This window comes from Homalodisca vitripennis, chromosome 2 (assembly GCF_021130785.1).
Source record: "Homalodisca vitripennis isolate AUS2020 chromosome 2, UT_GWSS_2.1, whole genome shotgun sequence".
NCBI classification, from domain to species: Eukaryota; Metazoa; Arthropoda; class Insecta; order Hemiptera; family Cicadellidae; genus Homalodisca; species Homalodisca vitripennis.
Genome location: NC_060208.1, coordinates 60,798,488 through 60,817,541, shown reverse-complemented (window position 1 = coordinate 60,817,541; position 19,054 = coordinate 60,798,488). Strand labels below are relative to the sequence as shown.

Genomic DNA, 19,054 nt, shown 5'->3' with positions numbered 1-19,054 from the left:
GTTTTAAGTATTGGTTTATGTGTTTTAAATGTCATTTGTTTTAAATGTAAATTGTAATTTAAACGTTAATTGTAAGTTCAGCAAAGTACGTTATTATTTCTATAAATCATGCCTTGTCCCACACAAAAAAAATATTGCTTTAATTGTATATTTATACCTTTATAGTAAATGTTATTTTAAGTATATTATTAAGTGCATAGCAATGTTTTAAAACTTTAGTGTTTGTTTGATAAGACATAATTTGTATAAATAATAAAATAAAGATACAAAATTAAAACGGTATAACTGTTTTCTAAGTGTTTTGTTAATTTATAATAATTTAGTATTGTATTGAACACGTATTTATAATTTTTAAGTCTGATTTATAAGTCTAAAAGATTATATATATATATATATATATATATATATATATATATAAACAAGTTGCCTGAACAACCCAAGTTACCTGAAATATAAAATTAAGCATTGACAATTTGCATTTCAAATGTACCAGAAATAGGGTCTACAAGTAGCAGAACAGCTTGCTGCAATTCCAATGAGCAAGGGAATACTTTGATGGCATTTCATTTGAATCAAAAATTCAACATATTAATTAAACCATTAAAGATTGAACTTCTCTGTAACACAAAATAAGTAAGTCTCTCAATAATTTACAATGTAATAATGAGTAAAATAACACTTTTTAATTGTATGCTTCATAAAACAGATTAATTTTAATGTATAAAACACAAATAAACAGTTCACTGATAACTATCTTGTTATGCTCAAAGATCACACATTGTTTACACGATAATTTTTAAAAAGGTCCCTAAAACAGCCATACAATGTATTGTAAGCTGTTTTCTGCAGTTAGGATATCCAAATAAGTACAACCTGTCCAGTGAATGGAACAAGGCAAGCCTAGCTGCTCCACTGACTCAGTTTGATGACTTCTTCTCTCTCCTTAGTAATGTTTTGGTTGGCCTGGTCGTTCTCAAACTCAACAAAATCGTCAAAGATACTTGGCCATGCCTCGGTGTCATCATAGGTTGACAAGTCGCTTCCTACAGCCTCTGCAAAGTTGAGGAACATGTTCCACGTGTCTCTGGGGATACCACGAGCATGTGGATGGCTTTCCAGAAACCTCAACCACCGGTTGAGAATCGGAGGTTCCTGCCCGGAGAAGACGAGCCTCCAGAGGTCAATAGCCATGTCGCAGGCTAGGATTCGTTGGCCAACTGAAACGTCCAAGCCGAACCGAAATGTGAACCGGTAGAGGTCCTTGAACGACTCTGCATTCTCTAACACTTCTGCTTCCAACTCTGGCAGTTTAGTCTGGATACCTTTGACTGTGTCAACGTGCATAGCTCGACAACCCTTGACAAACTCATCTCGTGTAAACCGACACATTTGCGATGCATCCAACTTCCACGCGAGGATCAATACTCGGAACTCGTCTGGTGAAAGATTGAGGTCCGCACACAACCTCTCTATACCGTCCGCCAATATGCTGTCTTCTGTAGAGTCACGATAGTTGTCGAACAGTGTGTTCAGTCGCGTCTCCGACACTGCCTTACCTATCTTGGCCTCACTACTGGTGCGGCCAACACGTGTACAGAACGTCCGAACACTCTTCTCACGCACCAGAGGCTCACTCAAAACACTGTTCCCATTTCTCTGAAGCTCCCGCTGTTCACTGCACATTTCCCAGTTAATTTCTGAAACAAAATCAACAATAGCAGCAATTTACAAGTATTACATAATGTAATGTGCTTAAGTTGTGATTAGCAATTAACATGATGTTTTAACTTATAAAAGTTAACAACTTTTGCACAATTTAATAGCTGGCTGTACTGGAGATCATCTTGATTTTAGCTTATAACGACTATGTAAAACTTTAAGCACTTTTATGACCTTATTTATAATATTAGATTGTTTCTTTTTAAAGATACAATTAATACACATACAAACACTTCTTAATTTGTTAATAATTTTAAAGGGTACTAAAAAATCTAAAGCTTTTTTTTTACTTTATCATTAAAATATTTAAAAAAAGAATTTACTTCAAAAATCTATCACAATTCTACATCCAGAAATAGGGCAAAAATTCGAGGGTGTAATAGTGTTTGAAGTTATAAATGTTCTGTGCAAGGTAGAGTACGCCACACCACTTGTCGAAACAGGCTTCGCTGAAATTACATGCAAATCTATAGCTCACTTCAGACGTCCTGTGAGACAGATAGAGAGAAAGACAATCATATAAAATAGAAGTTGATACGAAAATTACACATCATTAAAGTTATTATTTTAGAAATGAAGATTCATGTAAAATTTAAAGACTACATATGACATCTTTCTCGACTTATCTTACCACATGACACATTCAGATTTTTGATCATTAAATTGGGTTTCATATCAGTGTTTAAATAATAAAACTCACTATTAAATGATGTTTTATGTGCTGGCATGGCTAGGCTACATTTTTTAATAATGTCACATGTTTAAATCTCTTATGGTTGTATTGAGTTTGTTTAAAAAATTAACTATTCAACAACTTTATCGTTGCCATCATAGTTACCCATAAGATCAATGACACATATTCGCTTACACTCAGCCCAATGCCGTGGAGAGACATGAACCATTATCAAACTCAGTGTTCCTCATATACAGGGTGTGGCAGAAAGAACTCCTCTATTTTAGAAGGCAATAAAAACAAAACCTTATAAGATAAAATAAGACCTTTTTAATAAAATGAATTATACAAAATGCCATTTAAATTTACATTAAACTATAGCTGTTGAGTACGGGTTTTAAACATGTCTTTACATTCATTAAGTCTCTCTCGAAAAGTTTTCATTACAGCGAGTCATCTCGGGCAGAATGGCAGTAACATAATTTGTTATCACTTCCTTTAGAGCATCTACGGTTCTGGAGCGATTCTGAAACTCTTTTGATTGGAAGTATCCCTATAGGAAGAAATCACAAGGTGTCAAGTCGGGTGAGCATGGAGGCCACCCCGATATCACCTCGTAGGGATAAAATCTGTCTAGGAAACAACATGTCTCTAAGGATGTCAAGAGATTTGTACGAAGTTGCAACATCTTGCTGAAACCAAATATTGTCGGCTCCGTATTCATTAAAAACGAACGACGAAGACGAGGAAACGAATGACGAAGGAACGGATGATTCGAGGTCTGCACTGTACCTGACAGATGACAATAGGTTTTGTCCAATAAAAGGAAGACATTTGTGCATTGCATGTTTGTAAGAGTGTCTTAACACAATCTTGTTCAGGTTCAAAGTCTCTGCCACTCAATTCTTGAGTCATCATAACCTTATATGGATGCATCTTCAGATCTTGGTGAAGAATTCTGCAAATGCTGTGGTCCAATAAGTGTAGGGCTGTTGCGTGTTTATCACATTCATGGCCGTCGTAACTGCTGAATTGACTCTTACGAAAGAGACATTGTCAGGTCCTGTTGCAGTGTGAGGACGGCCAGGAGATGACTTTTTAACCCAGAACTTGTTTCTCTAAAGTTCAGAGTCCAAGTGTAAATAGTTTTTTTAACCAGGAATGGGGTTATTCTGACCATGCGCAAAGTGGACATGGAACGATCCCTGTGTAGCTATCGTCGAACCTCCATTTTTTATGAACTCCTGGACCATGAATACAAGATGCACACCTGACCAAGCTATGGCTGGCACTGACTGGCACGTACACAGCAGTCGAATAACATTACCCCCACCACTCAACACTATTCCCGCTCGAAGCAGCGCAGCTTTTTGCACAATCACATCCAGGGCACTATTACCGACTATGTGTTTGTTTTTGCACAGTGAATAATAACACTATTCAAAACACTACGTCGCGGCCTAAACGATAACTAACCTAGACGAAAACTACAACAAAGTACAGCGCGGCAACAGCTGACTGTTATTTGTCATTCTACTCAAAGGCTTACAAAATAGAGCCAGTGCGTAGAGAAATCTCTCCTACGTCATACTATGAAAATTACAGAATAATTAAATAAACTGTTTTAAGGTAATTTAACAAAAACGAACATATCGCACCTTGCGATAGTAGCACTTTAAAGTGGTTCAAACATATCGCAACGTGCGATAGTAGCACTTTAAAGTGGTTCGAACGTATCGCACAGTGCGATAGTAGCGCTTGGAGGGTTAAGTACTCAAATGTAAAAAACTCTTTAAAAAGTAAAAGTTTAAATAGTAGTTTTATAATATAAAAAGTTACTTTTTAAAGATTTAATGGCCCTTTTTCCATTCTTGTGGGTGTTTTCCCTTTTTTCATAAAAATGTGTGTCTTGTTTAAATCTGTTATTCCAACAGATTTTCTTAATTTTGCAAATAGCTTATGGACATACAATTAGAAATTTCACAAGTTAACACTATAAAAATAACTGATATTCAAATTTAGACATCAAACAGAAAGTAAAAACAAGAGAGAAAAAGCACGAACTCTGATGACAGTACACACTCCTGATGGAGTGTCACTGGTAGGGGGGTGAGGAGGGCAGCAGCAACCATGATCAAAAGAATGGTTAGTTCAGTGGTATCTACTCTCATTAATCCTCCAGTGGTTCATCGACGTTGCTTCGACAGCAATAACACTAATGAAAACGTTTATTTCCTATGTGTCAGCAACTTAACAGTGTCTATACTTTACCAAATGCATTATACTAGGTACTTGCAGAACTGCATATTCGTTTTTTTTATTCAGTGGTCAAGTTATGCAGTAACAAAATAGAATTTCTCAAAATGTAGTGGCTATTTTGAATATGAACATTTTCTGCATAATGCTTTGTTTAATTCAATCATGGCGTTAATGTAATACTGTTCTGAAATTTACACATATATTTTTATAATACTATTGTTCTGAAATTTACACATATATTTTTACAATACTATTGTTCTGAAATTTACACATATATTTCAAAACACTTAAAAAGTGACATCATAATTTTTCTTGCTGAGCGCTGTTTTAAGATAGTGACTTTTAAAAAGTGAAATAAAATGTTATTTTTAAATTCCGCACAAGTAGATAATACTAAAGTAAATAATTTTTAAGATATATTTAACTGTCTGTGATATACATATAGCTGGTCACATTCAAAATCAAATTTACTTCTGAACTTACAAACATACATAATACAAAAATTTAATCCCACATGGGCCACAAAAGCTTGTGCATAGTGACGAGTCTATTTCTTGTTCATGTGCACAGCAGTATGATTATTAAGTATGTAACATATTAATAGAAAATTCATATGAAAATAATGTGTTACAATTTTGATTTTATAATGAAAAAGTCCTTTTTAACACGGTTGACTGCCACCAAGGAATATATTTTTGCTGTATCTGTAGGCCAAGGACTAATTTTTATGAACTTCCTCTGTGCGCCATGAGGACCACCGGTGGCTCTCAACAGGTGTACTGAACTACGCCGTGAGGACCACCGGTGGCTCTCAGGTTATACATTTTTTTAAACTTTTTTCACAGTATCTGTAAACACATTCCAGCAATTATATTTATACTAACTGATAGCTTTATTAAATGAAGATAAAAAAGGGTCATATGGTTATTGGATACTGTTTTTTACAACTCAAAATAAATAAGGCTGAAAAATTGGTTTGTTTATTGTGGTTTACACTATAGGAATAGACTAAGTTAAACCCCAGTTGTACAAGAACTTGTTGTTTTATAACATGAGTAAAAGTTAAAAATTATAAAACCTCTATAGCCTTGAAAAATTAGATTATAATTAAAATAATTGAATGTAATAAGTACATCATGTTTGTATTCAGAACTTTAGATTACACACTAATATTACATGAATGGGCTTTTATGGGTTGCATTGAAACAGTTCAAAACAAATAAATACATTGCACATGACACATTTTGTGGTTACTCTCTTGCACTGTTTCTGGGCATGTTCACGACCATAAGACTTTGAGAGAGTTTTGTAGCAGTTTTGCCGCATCTCCGACGTACTGAGCGTTTAGGACCCTGGATTTCGAATAAGCTTATGTTTGGGGAGTTCTTGCAGCTTGAGGTTTCATCTTCCTCTCCCTCTTTGGTTTCAATAAGAGAATCTGCGATTTCCTGTCTGAACTGGGTGATTTGCATTTTCTTTTCATTCACAATGTTGTACAGAAGAAGTGAGTTCACCACTGCTGTGTTTAGAAGTAGTTCAAAACAGTACTTTCTTATACCATTTTACGCAGCGTCCGCAGAGGTCTAGAATATGAAGCCATTTGATCAGACAAATCTATGAAAGATTTGGCCTTGTTGTAGTCAACCACACATCTTGGTTTTATTTTGATTCCTCGCCTTTGAGGAATCTCAATACATTCATCAGTATGCTGTGTCGTTATCATCATTACTTCTCTCTTATCTTTCCATTTTATCACGACGACATTGCTATTGCTTTGTTTCCCCACAACATCACCCTTGTTTAGCTTTTGCATTTTGCAATGCATGCTGGGATTCCTCTTCTGTTTTTACGAAGTGTTCCAACTAAATGAGTGGAACGCTCTTTCAAGGTATGGGCTAGAGCTATGCTGCTGTACCAATTGTCAACATACAGTGTTCGACCAGCATCAAGTAACGGGGAAATCAACTGCATCACAATGGCCTGAGCAAGACCAACTCTCCTTCCTTCGGATTTACCTGTGTACACCTTAAAATTCCAGGTGTAACCCTTTTCAGTGCATAGCTTAAAGATCTTAATGCCATAGCGGCTGGCCTTGTTAGGGATGTATTGTCTAAATCCCACCCTGCCACGAAAGGGAATCAAACTCTCGTCAATACAGAGTTGCTGCTGAGGAGTCAGAGCAGATTTAAATTTTTCATTCAGGGAGTCAAGTATATTTTGTATTTTGTATAGTTTGTTTGTTTCATCTGCATTTGTATTATCGCTGAAATGAAGCATCTAAGTAACAGTTCAAATCTGTTTCTAGGCATTACTTTGCACATTTCATTTTTGTATATGTTTTTTGTGCTCCAATACAAATTTAAACTTGGCATTTGAACTAACCCCATCCATATTATGAGACCAAAAAATTGCTTAATTTCCTTTTCGTCTGTTGGAAGCCAGGATTTGAGCCGAGACTTATCAGAAAGGTACACCAGATTCAATTGTCTGCTGTGCATATAGGTTTTGTTTGCAGTGCAATTTCTGTAAAAAAAGAGTTGTCAACAAAGACTTGGTTGTAGACTTCAAATGGGGAAGCACCCTCAATTTTGTCCCTTATTTCTTGTGAGATAAGAGGTAATGCATTGAACTCGAATGATGATAAGTTGTTTTGGTTAGTATTTCCCCAGGTCAAGGCTAAGTAATTTGGTTCAATGTTTTGGTTTTACCTGTTGGATTCCATTGTCAGGCTGTGGTTGTGGGTTGGGCTGCTGCTGAATAAGTTGGTTGTGGACGAGCTGCCTTTGGTCCAAGGTATTCATATCGTTATCACTGTCTTCACTACTATCCTCTGAAGGAAAATATTCAGGGTCCATATCTGAATCATGACCTCCAAACAATTCACTTGATTCACTACCATTGTCGTCAAATTCACTATTATCCCTCCTCTCCAACACCCACTGGCTCTGTACCTGTACTCGCAGGTTCCTCTAATATTCCTGTTCACAAAATCCCCTAAATCCTCGTCATCATGTCTCAATCGACCCGCACTCATTTTTGTAACAGCACTAAAACTCAAGATTATGATCTAGACAAAACGAATAGAACACGAATTAGCTGGAAAACTAGATATAGAGAGACTTGGCTGTGCCATGAGAGCCACCGGTGGTCCACACAATAAAACAAAACAACAGGGTGACGAGAATTGGCGGGAAATTACATAACCAAACTAAAAACAGCTGGTTAAGTTAAAAAAAATCCACTCAGATGGAAGCAGAAAAAGATTTTGCCCAGGCCCATGAGAGCCACAGGTGGTCCTCAGCTACAACTTTTAATACAATTGGCCTAGGACCGAATCTTGTTGATTTATAATACTCAGGAGACCGTATTTGATCACATGGGATGTATAACCAATGATAGTTCAGTTATGACGTTCCTGGCCCAAATGCCATTGGCCTCAGATGTAAAACCAGTGAGAGAGCCACCGGTGGCTCTCATGGCGTCACGTATAGAACATAGTGAGAGCCACCGGTGGTCCTCATGGCAGTCAACGTGTTAAACAGCACATAGCTATATTTTAAAATATATCTCACATCACCTTTTGTGGTTCCTAAAAAAATTTAAAATGATATACTAAATGAGACTTAGGACATGCAATACCTCATTTCAAATGTCTCAAAAAGTTTAAAAACAACAAAATGCACTCCATGGAAATATTTAGGTCTAGAAATTAATTACCTTGAGTATGTTTCTGTACAGTCGGTGTCCCTTCCTTGAGTTTTTGTGCGGTGAGAGGAGGGGGGGGAGGTCGGCCCTTACCTCGAGAGAAACAGTTGCCCATTGGTCCTAGCTTCCCCCTCCACCATCAGCCTCCAGTGGGAGCGTCAGCTCACTGCCCTTCACAGAACAACCACCTGGACAAGAAACATTGTTAGAACAGTTGCCCATTGGTCCTAGCTTCCCCCTCCACCATCAGCCTCCAGTGGGAGCGTCAGCTCACTGGCCTTCACAGAACAACCACCTGGACAAGAAACATTGTTAGAACAGTTGCCTCTGTGTATATATTTAGTTATTTAAACACATATGTGACAGAGACAGTCAAATATAAAATAATAGAATCGGAAAAGTAAGGACTCTGAGGTGTAGTGAGAGCATGCTTGCCCGCAAAATGAGAAATCCGGATTCGAGTCCCAGTGGAGCAAGTCCCTTTTATAATTTAATCTTTATTGGATTTAATATATATGTATATTAATTATATGACATTTTTTGTTTGAAATGATGAGTCATAGAAGTTTGTGACACCCTTTTGTGAACACCCGAGACACTTCTCAACCTATGTTTATAAGACTTTTTTTGTCTGAAATGATGAGTCGTATTAGCCATAGAAGTATGTGGCATCCTTTTGTGAACATCCTGTGTGAGTGTGTGTGTGTGTGTGTGTGTGTGTGCGCGTGTGTGTGTGCGCATGTGTGTGTGCGAGTGTGTGCGCGCGTGAGTGTGTGCGTGCGTGTGTGCGTGCGAGTGTGTGCGCGTGCGAGTGTGTGAGTGTGTGTGTGTGTGTGTGTGTGTGTGTACACGAAGATATGCAGAAACTGTGGGAGCTCATTCTACATATAAAAATAAAGGAAAAAGTATATAAACATGGGTCCGGAAATGCTTCATTGACGAATTACGGTTAGCAAAAGATTTCAGCTCACCATGTTAAACGAGGTCTTCTTAAAATTCTGGTAAGGTAGATTAAAGGCCAAATTCAATAATTTCTTACAGTTTTTAACCTAATAAATGGAATAAAACAGGTCCCAGAATTGTAATTTAAGTAGTTTTTGAGGAAAAATGCAAAAAATTGAGTGAAAAACATGTGTTTTCATCTTGGGCAATAATAACTTTGTGATTTCACTGAGAAAAATATAAAAATTTTCAAAGTACATAAAAAGCGAATAGATGTTTGATTAAATGAATGATTTGATTCATTACAGTAAAACACGTCTTTACGTTATACTGACAATATGTTAATTACCCATTAAACAAATTAAATTCCTACTAAGAAATTGTAAATTGTGTATGTAACTGAAATAATGATTTTTATTCAGTTCTAGTTATGCATAGTTAGGAGTAAGGGGAGGTTCAGGTTTAGTGGGTGTAAGCCTCATTCAGTCATATGAATGTATAAGGAAGGGGGATATTACATGGATGTCCAGTAGATTCCCCCTCCCTCTGAGAAAAATAGTTGGAGCTGAACAACAATGGTGCAAATTACACAGATATAGCAATCTTTATATATTTTATATACGCACTTAATATAATTAAGTTTGTTACAATGACATTTTTTCATACTTAAACTCCATGCATTCTCAAATGAGTGCATGAGCCAGATTGTTAAGTGATTATTCATACAGATATAATCTATGGGGGTGAGGAAAAAATGTGCCGTTCCAAGCTTGTTAGGCAGCACCTACTGTACCAATCATGTCATAGACAGTGCTAGGTACATTCTAGCCTCACCTTTAGCGATATTGTTTGTGCGTTTCATACAGTTAAGATGTTGTTACAGTGAAGTTATAATGGTTTATAGACCTACAAATTCTGTTCTTTTGAACTGGATTGAAGAATTGAACAAAATGGTTACTGTCAAATCCCAAGCCTCTTGTTTCTAACTATAAAAGTGATGCTCCTACTGAACATTCCACTCATCAAACTGATATGGACCAATCCCACGATTCCTACAATGATAACAAATTGATCTTCCGATTTCTTATCGTATATAATCAACTAACCTCCCAATATCTGAGCTTATACCCTCTATAACTACAGCGCAACCCTCAAAACAATATAAAACTCAGAGATAAGCCATGGACAAATTATCAGTCTAACAATGGTAATAATACATATAACAACTGATTCCCTAATTTCCCAGCCTATAGAACTAACCCCTATTTTCTACGCCTAGACTCTCTAGAACCACAGTGCAGACCTTAAGGCAACGTAAAATCCCAAACGCCCAACAAATAACAATTTTTCATTCTCCCTATGCAGTCAAAACACAATCCTCTGGAGTTCAATACACTGGAAATGACAAGTGTACTAATTAGCACATGTGTATAAACAAGCAAATAGAAGAAAATCTATTAGCCATAATATTGTAAAGTAAATGTTAGAACGAACAACTGCAAAAAAGCTGTAAATTGTCTCAATGATGAAGCATCAATAATAGTAAGTTTTACAAAAGCACAGATTTCTGAAATAAAAAATCTGATCCTACAGACAATCTAATTCAACACTAATCAATATTCATACAAAAATTAAGCTTATTTATCTTTCTTTTTACAGATGGTTTTGGGTGGAAATCAAGATGTTACAGGAATTTATTCAAGTCGTCTGTAAGAGCATAATTACCTGATGTTAGGGAGTGTCTATATGGGCTACCTATCATGTTTGTTAAAATAAACCGACTCCGGGTTAGATAAATCCTATACTTTGTTCATTGGGAAAATAGAAAGTGTAATGATCCAGAACATGATTCAAATGTTAATAACAAACCTAATGATATTTTATGTACTTTTCAGAAGGAATCATCCAGCTGTTCCTGACATGTTACAACACAAAACTCCAAAAAGGACAGATTAGAAGCTGCTGTTATACCTTAGCCACCCACTGCCAGAAATAGACCCCTTGCTCTGTCTGATGGGCAGAGACTTTTCTTACCCTCTACTAATATCTGAAGGTCAGAGATTAAAAGAAAAGCAGAAAAGATGCTACATCTGCTACAATTCCTCAACAACAAAAATAATAGAGAACAAATAATTGCCAACACCTGTAGGTCAGAGATGAAAAGAAAAGCAGAAAAGATATTACATCTGCTACAATTTTTGAACAATAAAAATAATAGAACTGATAGAAATTTTGAATGTCAAGACTGTACTTGCCGCTATATGTATACATTGGTTGTTTTGAGGAATAATATACTTAGTACCTATATATTTAGTACCTATTTTTCAAGTCTTTGTTCAACAAAATCCTTATTTTCATACTATAGCTAATTTTTATGGAAAGATTAAAAGAATACTTTTAGTATTATATAAACATTACCATTACTTTATGAATAATAAATAACATTCTAGAACATCAATATATCCCCAAAGAATTATTATATTAATCCTCGAGTGCAACAACATCGACATAGACACAGTATAAACCTGGTAAATTACTGTATTGAATGACACGAATTTCAGATTTAGATGATATTTAATATACAGTTTTCATACCCATTTAGTTGCATTTGACATTCAGATTAGGCCAGTAATTGTGTTTTGATATAAAACAAAACATAAAACAGTGTACAATTTACATTTATTAGTGTAATAATATAAATAAATATTGATATTTGGATGTTTCCATTGCAAAGAGCTTTTGTTTGTTTTATTGTTTCCAGTATTGCTGTCATGTACATACAAATTTTAACGATCTATTGTTGACATTAGTTTAATGCGGAAAAATATAGTATAAACTAATTTTGTTTATAATTGCATGCCCTTTTCATGTAGTATAGCTAAAAAATTTAAACAAAATTATAAATATGGACAGTTTTTAATGAAACTTTAAAGTTTACAAAAATGTATTAACACACATTAAAAATATATTGTATTTTTTACCAGAAAATATACAATCTTCTTTACTTTATTAAAAAAAAAAAAAAACAAAAACTACGAAATTCTGTCAAGTGGTTATTGAACATTTTTTTTCTTTTTAAGCTTGCAAATATAGAAAAATTAGACCAGCAATTTAATGGAGCAACATAGGAAAATACAAGAGCTATCCAGAAAGTAGATTACGTTTTGTTGATACAAACAAAATACAAGAAAAAAATTGTATTATATACATTTGAAAGTGACACTAAAATACTATTTTTCAACATAGTCGCCATACAACATTGGGCACTTATCATTGTGGTGAAATAGTATTCCAGCGTTATAAAATACAACATCGGGCACTTATCATTGTGGTGAAATAGTTTAAATTCCAGAGTTATAAAATTCTGCCGCCTGAAACTTCAACTAGGTAGTCACACCCTCCCGCAGCTCTACATTGCCATGTGTGCCCTCACTCCATAGACTGTGATTTGGTTTAGCAATTCACATGTTTTGCCCAAGTCTCATCTCCTGTAATGATTTGATTGAGCAACAAGTTACCATATTTTTGTAAGTGTCCAAAAATGTTAATGAAGCAACCATACACTGATTTTTATGGGTTTCTGTTCATTTATGGTAATTATTTGCAAAAAATGTATGATAACCTAACTTCTACATAAAAATGTTGTGTAACAATCTCCTTGAAATTTGAGAACAACTAAGTGACAGTTCTGTTATTGTGAATCAGCAATCTTCTTTAATCTTCTCATCGACTTTAGAGACAATTTCATCGGTCAAAATGTTTGACAATTATTCTTGATGAAATTATAAATTAGTCAAGCGCACGAAAATCAATGAAAACAAAAACTAATAGAACAACAATTAATTATTTGAAAGTGACAGGTAATTCGTGCATCTAGGCCTATTTGTAGACGATTTGGCGACAGGAAGTATGACTCATTGGGTATTTTTCGATTCATTATGAAACAAGGAAAGTACTAGTAACATATATATAATGAAGTTTATTTTGGTTCCCAATGAGAATCACTTGTCCAAAAATAGTGGCGTGACAATACCTACCAAATTACCATATTTTTACATAATTTTGAAGTTCATTTAAGTTAATAATTTTAATTTGAAAATTAAGTTTATATTTGTATAAATTTTAAAATGATATTTGCTGAAATAATATTGATTTTTTTTAACTCTACCTACATAGGCACTTTACAAAAACCGATTACTGATAAGATCAATTAATCTAATAAATTATTGTGGTTTATTTCTAAGTAGGATGTAAGTAAGGTATACTATGGGAATAAGTTGATGTTATCAATACGATTACTACATGCAAAAATACTAGCTAAACATATATTAGTCACAAATATTTATAAAAAGCTTTGACATTAAGCCAAAATATTACAATGTAAGCTGGATTTTGTAGTTTGTAAAACCCTGAAATGAATAACTTTAACTAGGCTATAATTACTGAGTTATCCAATTATTGTGGTTTAAACAAAGCTTCTGGAATGGTCTTACTTCTGGAGTAAAGTTATGTAAATAACTTTTTAAGTTAAATTTAATATGTACAAACCCAATATGCTAATAATATTTCTATATTTCAATGTTGAGAAAATCACGAATTATAAATTAAGCTTCTACAATAAATTGTGGTTTGCCAGTTTATACTTGAATAAAATATAAGTTAAGATTACAAAGAGGGCCAAGTCAGGAACAGTGAACATAAACGCAATGTAGTATATTTAGCCTGAAAAAGAATCTTCATTTTTACCAGTGATGGATTTTCATCATCATATAAAGATGCTAAGAATGACTGGACGTTGCTGAATATAATGATAAATTATAAATTTCTGTTTAGTTGAATTTGCATCAGTCACTTAATACTTGTTTGATGAATGGTTTATAATGTAAAGTTGAAATGTTAATACTACATTTACATTAAGGATACATTTTATCTCTTTAAATGATAACATAATTTAGGTATGAGGATTATTTATGACTGTAGTAAGTATTTAATTACAAGCATGTAAAAAAAAACAGTTAAAATATATACATTCCATAACAAATTTAGTGGGCAATTTCGGAAATAAATAGTTTATATTACAAAAACACACATTAAAACTTTTCAAGTATATTTGCCAAAATGTAGAAACACTATTTTCATGTCTAATAGCATAAAACCTATGAAAACTTAAATTAAATTCATAATCATGTATAATGTATTAAAAAACGATAACTACTGTAGCTCAAAGAAATTCTACAATATACCTAGAACAAAATAGGTAAAGTGATGTTGTGCAATAACTAAGGCAGACTAGCTATCTCTTGCATAACTGTTATCTTACATTCATAGAGGAAAATAAAAATAATATAAAACTTAACAAATCATGGCATTAAGAAGTTTGAATCCTCCTCTTTGAAAAATATGGGTGTTCTTATGAGTATAAGGGCTGCAGTATAATAAGAGGCCACCACCACAATAGAATCATATTTATGATTATCTAAACTATAGAAACAAAAATGTTGACACGAATTACGTTATAGATATTTTAAATTAAAATATAATTCAGCTGTTTTAAATCTAAAATGTTAATAATTTATTGATGAATAAAAAACTATCTACATTATGTGTATCTATAAAATGTAAGAAAACTAGTTTGACATTTAGATACTTTTTAGTGTTTTTAAGGATAAATGTGTGTGACAGCTAGTGACACAACACATACTAGCGGCCATTACTCAAATATCATATAAATAATATAATACTTTGTTTGAATTAATTTGGAACAATATTGTTATTTAATACATTAAAAAGATCTGATAAACATTAATTGTAAATAACTGTAATTAAAATGTTTTTGTATTTGATAGTCCAATTATTTCTAATTGAAAATTTGGTACCCTGATACGATTGCAGTGGTGGCCTCTTACCAGTATAAGATATCTACTCCTTCAAAATGAACGTTATATGAAGCATGCATGCAGGATATCTGACAACACCACTCGAACAACATCCTACAACGCTGTATATCTGGTGCCTGCCACCTCTAATCACTGATCATAACAGAAAGTGTTGTGTTTAAGTTAAAATAGTGAGATCAATGGTTTCTAGGTTATGAATTACATAATTTACTAAATCTAAACATTATTGCACAGGCTATATTAGATCAGTTGGTTGTTATTTAAAAGACTAAATAAGAAATCTGAATATTAAATTTTTAAAGGCTATGTCAGTTTTTATGATAATTTCTAAGAAAAAAAATATAGCCAAGAATGTTGAATTCTACTCATGTCATCATTGGCAGCTGAAAATTGCAATATATATAGACTAATTAATGGCTGGTCTGACACAATTCACTAATATCGTAACTGTAACCTAAGTGACACATTATATAATCTTGAAGTTGGTAAAAAATAAAGAATTCATTAAAGAAAATTGTACTTATAATGTTCTTTTATAATATAATTTTTATTTACAAATTAGACCAGAAAAAGATTGAATGGTAGAGCTTAAATGTTACCTGAAATTTATAATACAACTTAAAAACATCTCAATTCTTAAACTAATATCATCAGCCACAACTGGAGATGATGAAAAATATTTTAAATTATTATAATAAATATTGGCAATTTGTTTTAAACAAAACAGCTCTAGGCTAGACCTATACAGTAAAATTATAGCCTAGTATAAGTTTCTGAAATATTTATTTAATTCGTAGTGTAATCACTGTCATTTCCAGCGTTCATATGTTATGAATTAAAATATATAGGTCTACCTTACAACTTGTAAAATCCATTGGGAGCCTAGTAATAAGTTTATAATTACAAGATTAGTTTCGACTGACATTTGGATAAAAGGCACAAGAACTTCCATAAATATTCTTCCTAAGATAGCTTAATTTTAAACATTTTATTATAATAAAAGTGAATATTTAATATTTACTCAGTGTAGATTGTGAAAATTATTCCGCTTTGGACAAATAAACTTTTCTCATAAAACTCATTACAGAACAAAACAACACATCTCTTTTCTTTCCTTTGGCACTATTTTCATTTTGACTTTTTGAGGTTCTGGACGTTCTGGTTGTAGCCTAGAACAAAGTTTTCTTTATGGCACAATACATATTAACATATGGTTCGCATATTAGCCAAGCAAATACATATGTACAAAAGTATACTATTATAGTGAAACATTGTTGCTAGCAAAAACATACTTTTATTACATATTCAATTGCTAATATTTTATATACAGTAGAAAAGTATATAATTATATTTCAAAATTATGTACTTATTCAGCACTTTTGCAATAATGCCGTCATGATAACTCCAACTTGAACAAATTTGGCAGCTTTGAGAGTTTGAGGCTATAATATTTTGAAATGAAAAGTGTTTGGTCTATTACTTTCTAATGCTTGAGATTAAAAACTCGTTCTAGCGTGAGACACGTATATTTGTAATGTAAAAAATAGTAATGTAAACAAGTACTTCACCGGTCGTTGGCTTCGTTTGATGTTATAACCTTGCTTTGACTTATAATAATTTATTTCACATTTATTCCCACCTAATTTAGTTTAACACAAAATTATTAAGATAAGCAAGTACTCCCTGTATTATTTCAGGATGTCGTAGACGTGCTGCCTCAGAAATAAAGGTTCTGGTTGAAAGATTTGATTATCATCAGCTTTGTCTTTTTCTGAAACGTTTTCCTCTTCTGCTAATTCTAAGATATCGAGATCAAGTATGAATACTACTTATTTGTTTATTTTATTCAAAACTGCGTTATATTTATACCTTTTTTACAATCACGAGGTGGTATGTTCTATGTCTGAAGTAGACCTGAATGTTTCCAAATGATTTAATTAAAATGGTTTAATTAAATAATTAATCATTAAAGTTATGTCAGGGAGAAAGAGAGGGAGGGAGAGAAAGAGTGAGGGGAGGAGTAATCCTCCTGTCTTCATTAGGAGTAAAGGGAACTCTCGCCAGTTAGGAATAACGTTATAGCCACCACGACACCATGACAAAGCTTTTCATCATCACTCTTCGGTTCTAATATTACGCTATTCCTTAGTCGATTTCCTCCTCTACTCCAGCCTTTTTTACAGTTTGGCTTCTTTCTGGTAATTATAACATACGAGACTAACTGAGCATAAGCTGTACAGTTATTCCCGGAATGTAGAATAACTTCTTCTCCACCGATAGTCACCACATTCTTCTTGAAATCTAGTTCGAGTTCAAAGATGGATAGAAAGTCCATTCCGAGTATAACATCTTCCTTAATATTATCTACCAACGCGCGACGCTGAAAGTAGTCTCCATCAATGAGAAAGGTAGCAGCCGTCTCTCCATAGAATTGTGCAAACCCTCCTGTTGCGGTCCTGAACGTCTAGGTTGTTGGATGTATTGCCCCCTATCATTTATAACTGAAGGATAAACTGGGGTCATGTTGGCTCCAGTGTCTATAAGGAGCCTTCTCGGCTTCGCATTTATCAAACTCTTGATGCAGACTGTTCGCGCTCCCTCCTAAAATTACCACTACTGCCTTTTGTACGCTGTGCTATTCTATTATCCCTTTTATTATTGTCAGGGATCTAGAATGCTCAGTCACATTCCCTTGCATTAGAGATCGCCCTGTTTGTCTGGAACATTCTCCCGCATTCTTATAACACTTGAATGAATGTTTATTCAGTTTGGTGTCACAACTGATTGAAATTATTTTAACATAAAATAATGGACAGGAGTTTACATTACAAAACTGTAAGAAATATTTACTATTTTTATAGTAATTTTTTGTTACTTACTCCAGATCAAGAGCTCAAGAGCAAAGAAATTTGTACATGATAACATTAACGTGTAAGATAAAAAATTAATATTGATATGAAAGGTGTACTACTGTAAAACTGCATTTGATCTTTACGATAGCTCTATAGAGTCAGTTTTCGGCGTAGGTAGATAATTTTCTAGTGTCTATACTGCCATTTCGAAGTCTTTTTTTGTACAATCACTCTCATCTTCTTGATACGTTGAAAGCATACGCTATCTCTGGCTGTCTTCTGCGATGGTTTCATTCTTTTCTTGCTGACCGCAGAATATTCGTTTGAATTCTTTGCTGCTGGCCAGTTTCTTGCCACTTCAGGGAACTCATCTTGGCTCCCCTTCGCTTCATATATATTAACGACTTAGTTAACACTTTCACTGACTACTCCTCATTTTGACAACCCTCTTACACTGCCACCCGTTTTAACTAATTTTTTAAAATAAATATACTTTTTAACCAATCATAAGAAGACCATGGGACTTACATTTTTTAAAGCTGAGTTCTTCCTCTTTTACACAACTGCTCATGCATAAAATATATTTTCAAACAGAAACACTTCTTTTAAAATAGAAAAATATAATGGCTTTTACAAAATTAAAAAGTTTACCAAAAACATCCCTATGTACTAGTCTATAACATAAATATAATTGTCATTATTATTGGCTGTATTCAATATTTTAATTACTGTCTCTATAGCTAAATATGCTGATATTTGCTATTTTGAGTAAAAAAAAAATGTCAACAAGTCCATCGGTAGTAAAATCAGGATCATTATGTGTTGTCTTGGAACAAATCACCACTTTCACTGTCACTTAAAAATATGATTAGTTCTTCCAGCACTTTATTGTCTTCAATACTGTCACAATTTATTGTTATTACTCACAAAACAGTCGTTGTAAACTAAATTAATAGCAAACAAATCAATAACAATGCAGACGACGAATTAGTAGAACGACTGCGACG

General features: G+C 33.7%; 1 protein-coding gene across 1 annotated transcript; it reads right to left on the bottom strand.

Annotated features, from left to right (window-relative positions):
• Nucleotides 1-661: 661 nt before the first annotated feature.
• LOC124354028 (DCN1-like protein 3) lies at nt 662-16,357 on the bottom strand. Its single transcript, XM_046804178.1, has 3 exons — nt 16,217-16,357; nt 8,369-8,544; nt 662-1,697 (listed from the first exon to the last, which is right to left on the bottom strand). The coding sequence occupies exons 2-3, from the start codon at nt 8,469-8,471 to the stop codon at nt 901-903; spliced, it is 900 nt and encodes a 299-aa protein (XP_046660134.1). The 5' UTR covers nt 8,472-8,544; nt 16,217-16,357; the 3' UTR covers nt 662-900.
• Nucleotides 16,358-19,054: the final 2,697 nt, after the last annotated feature.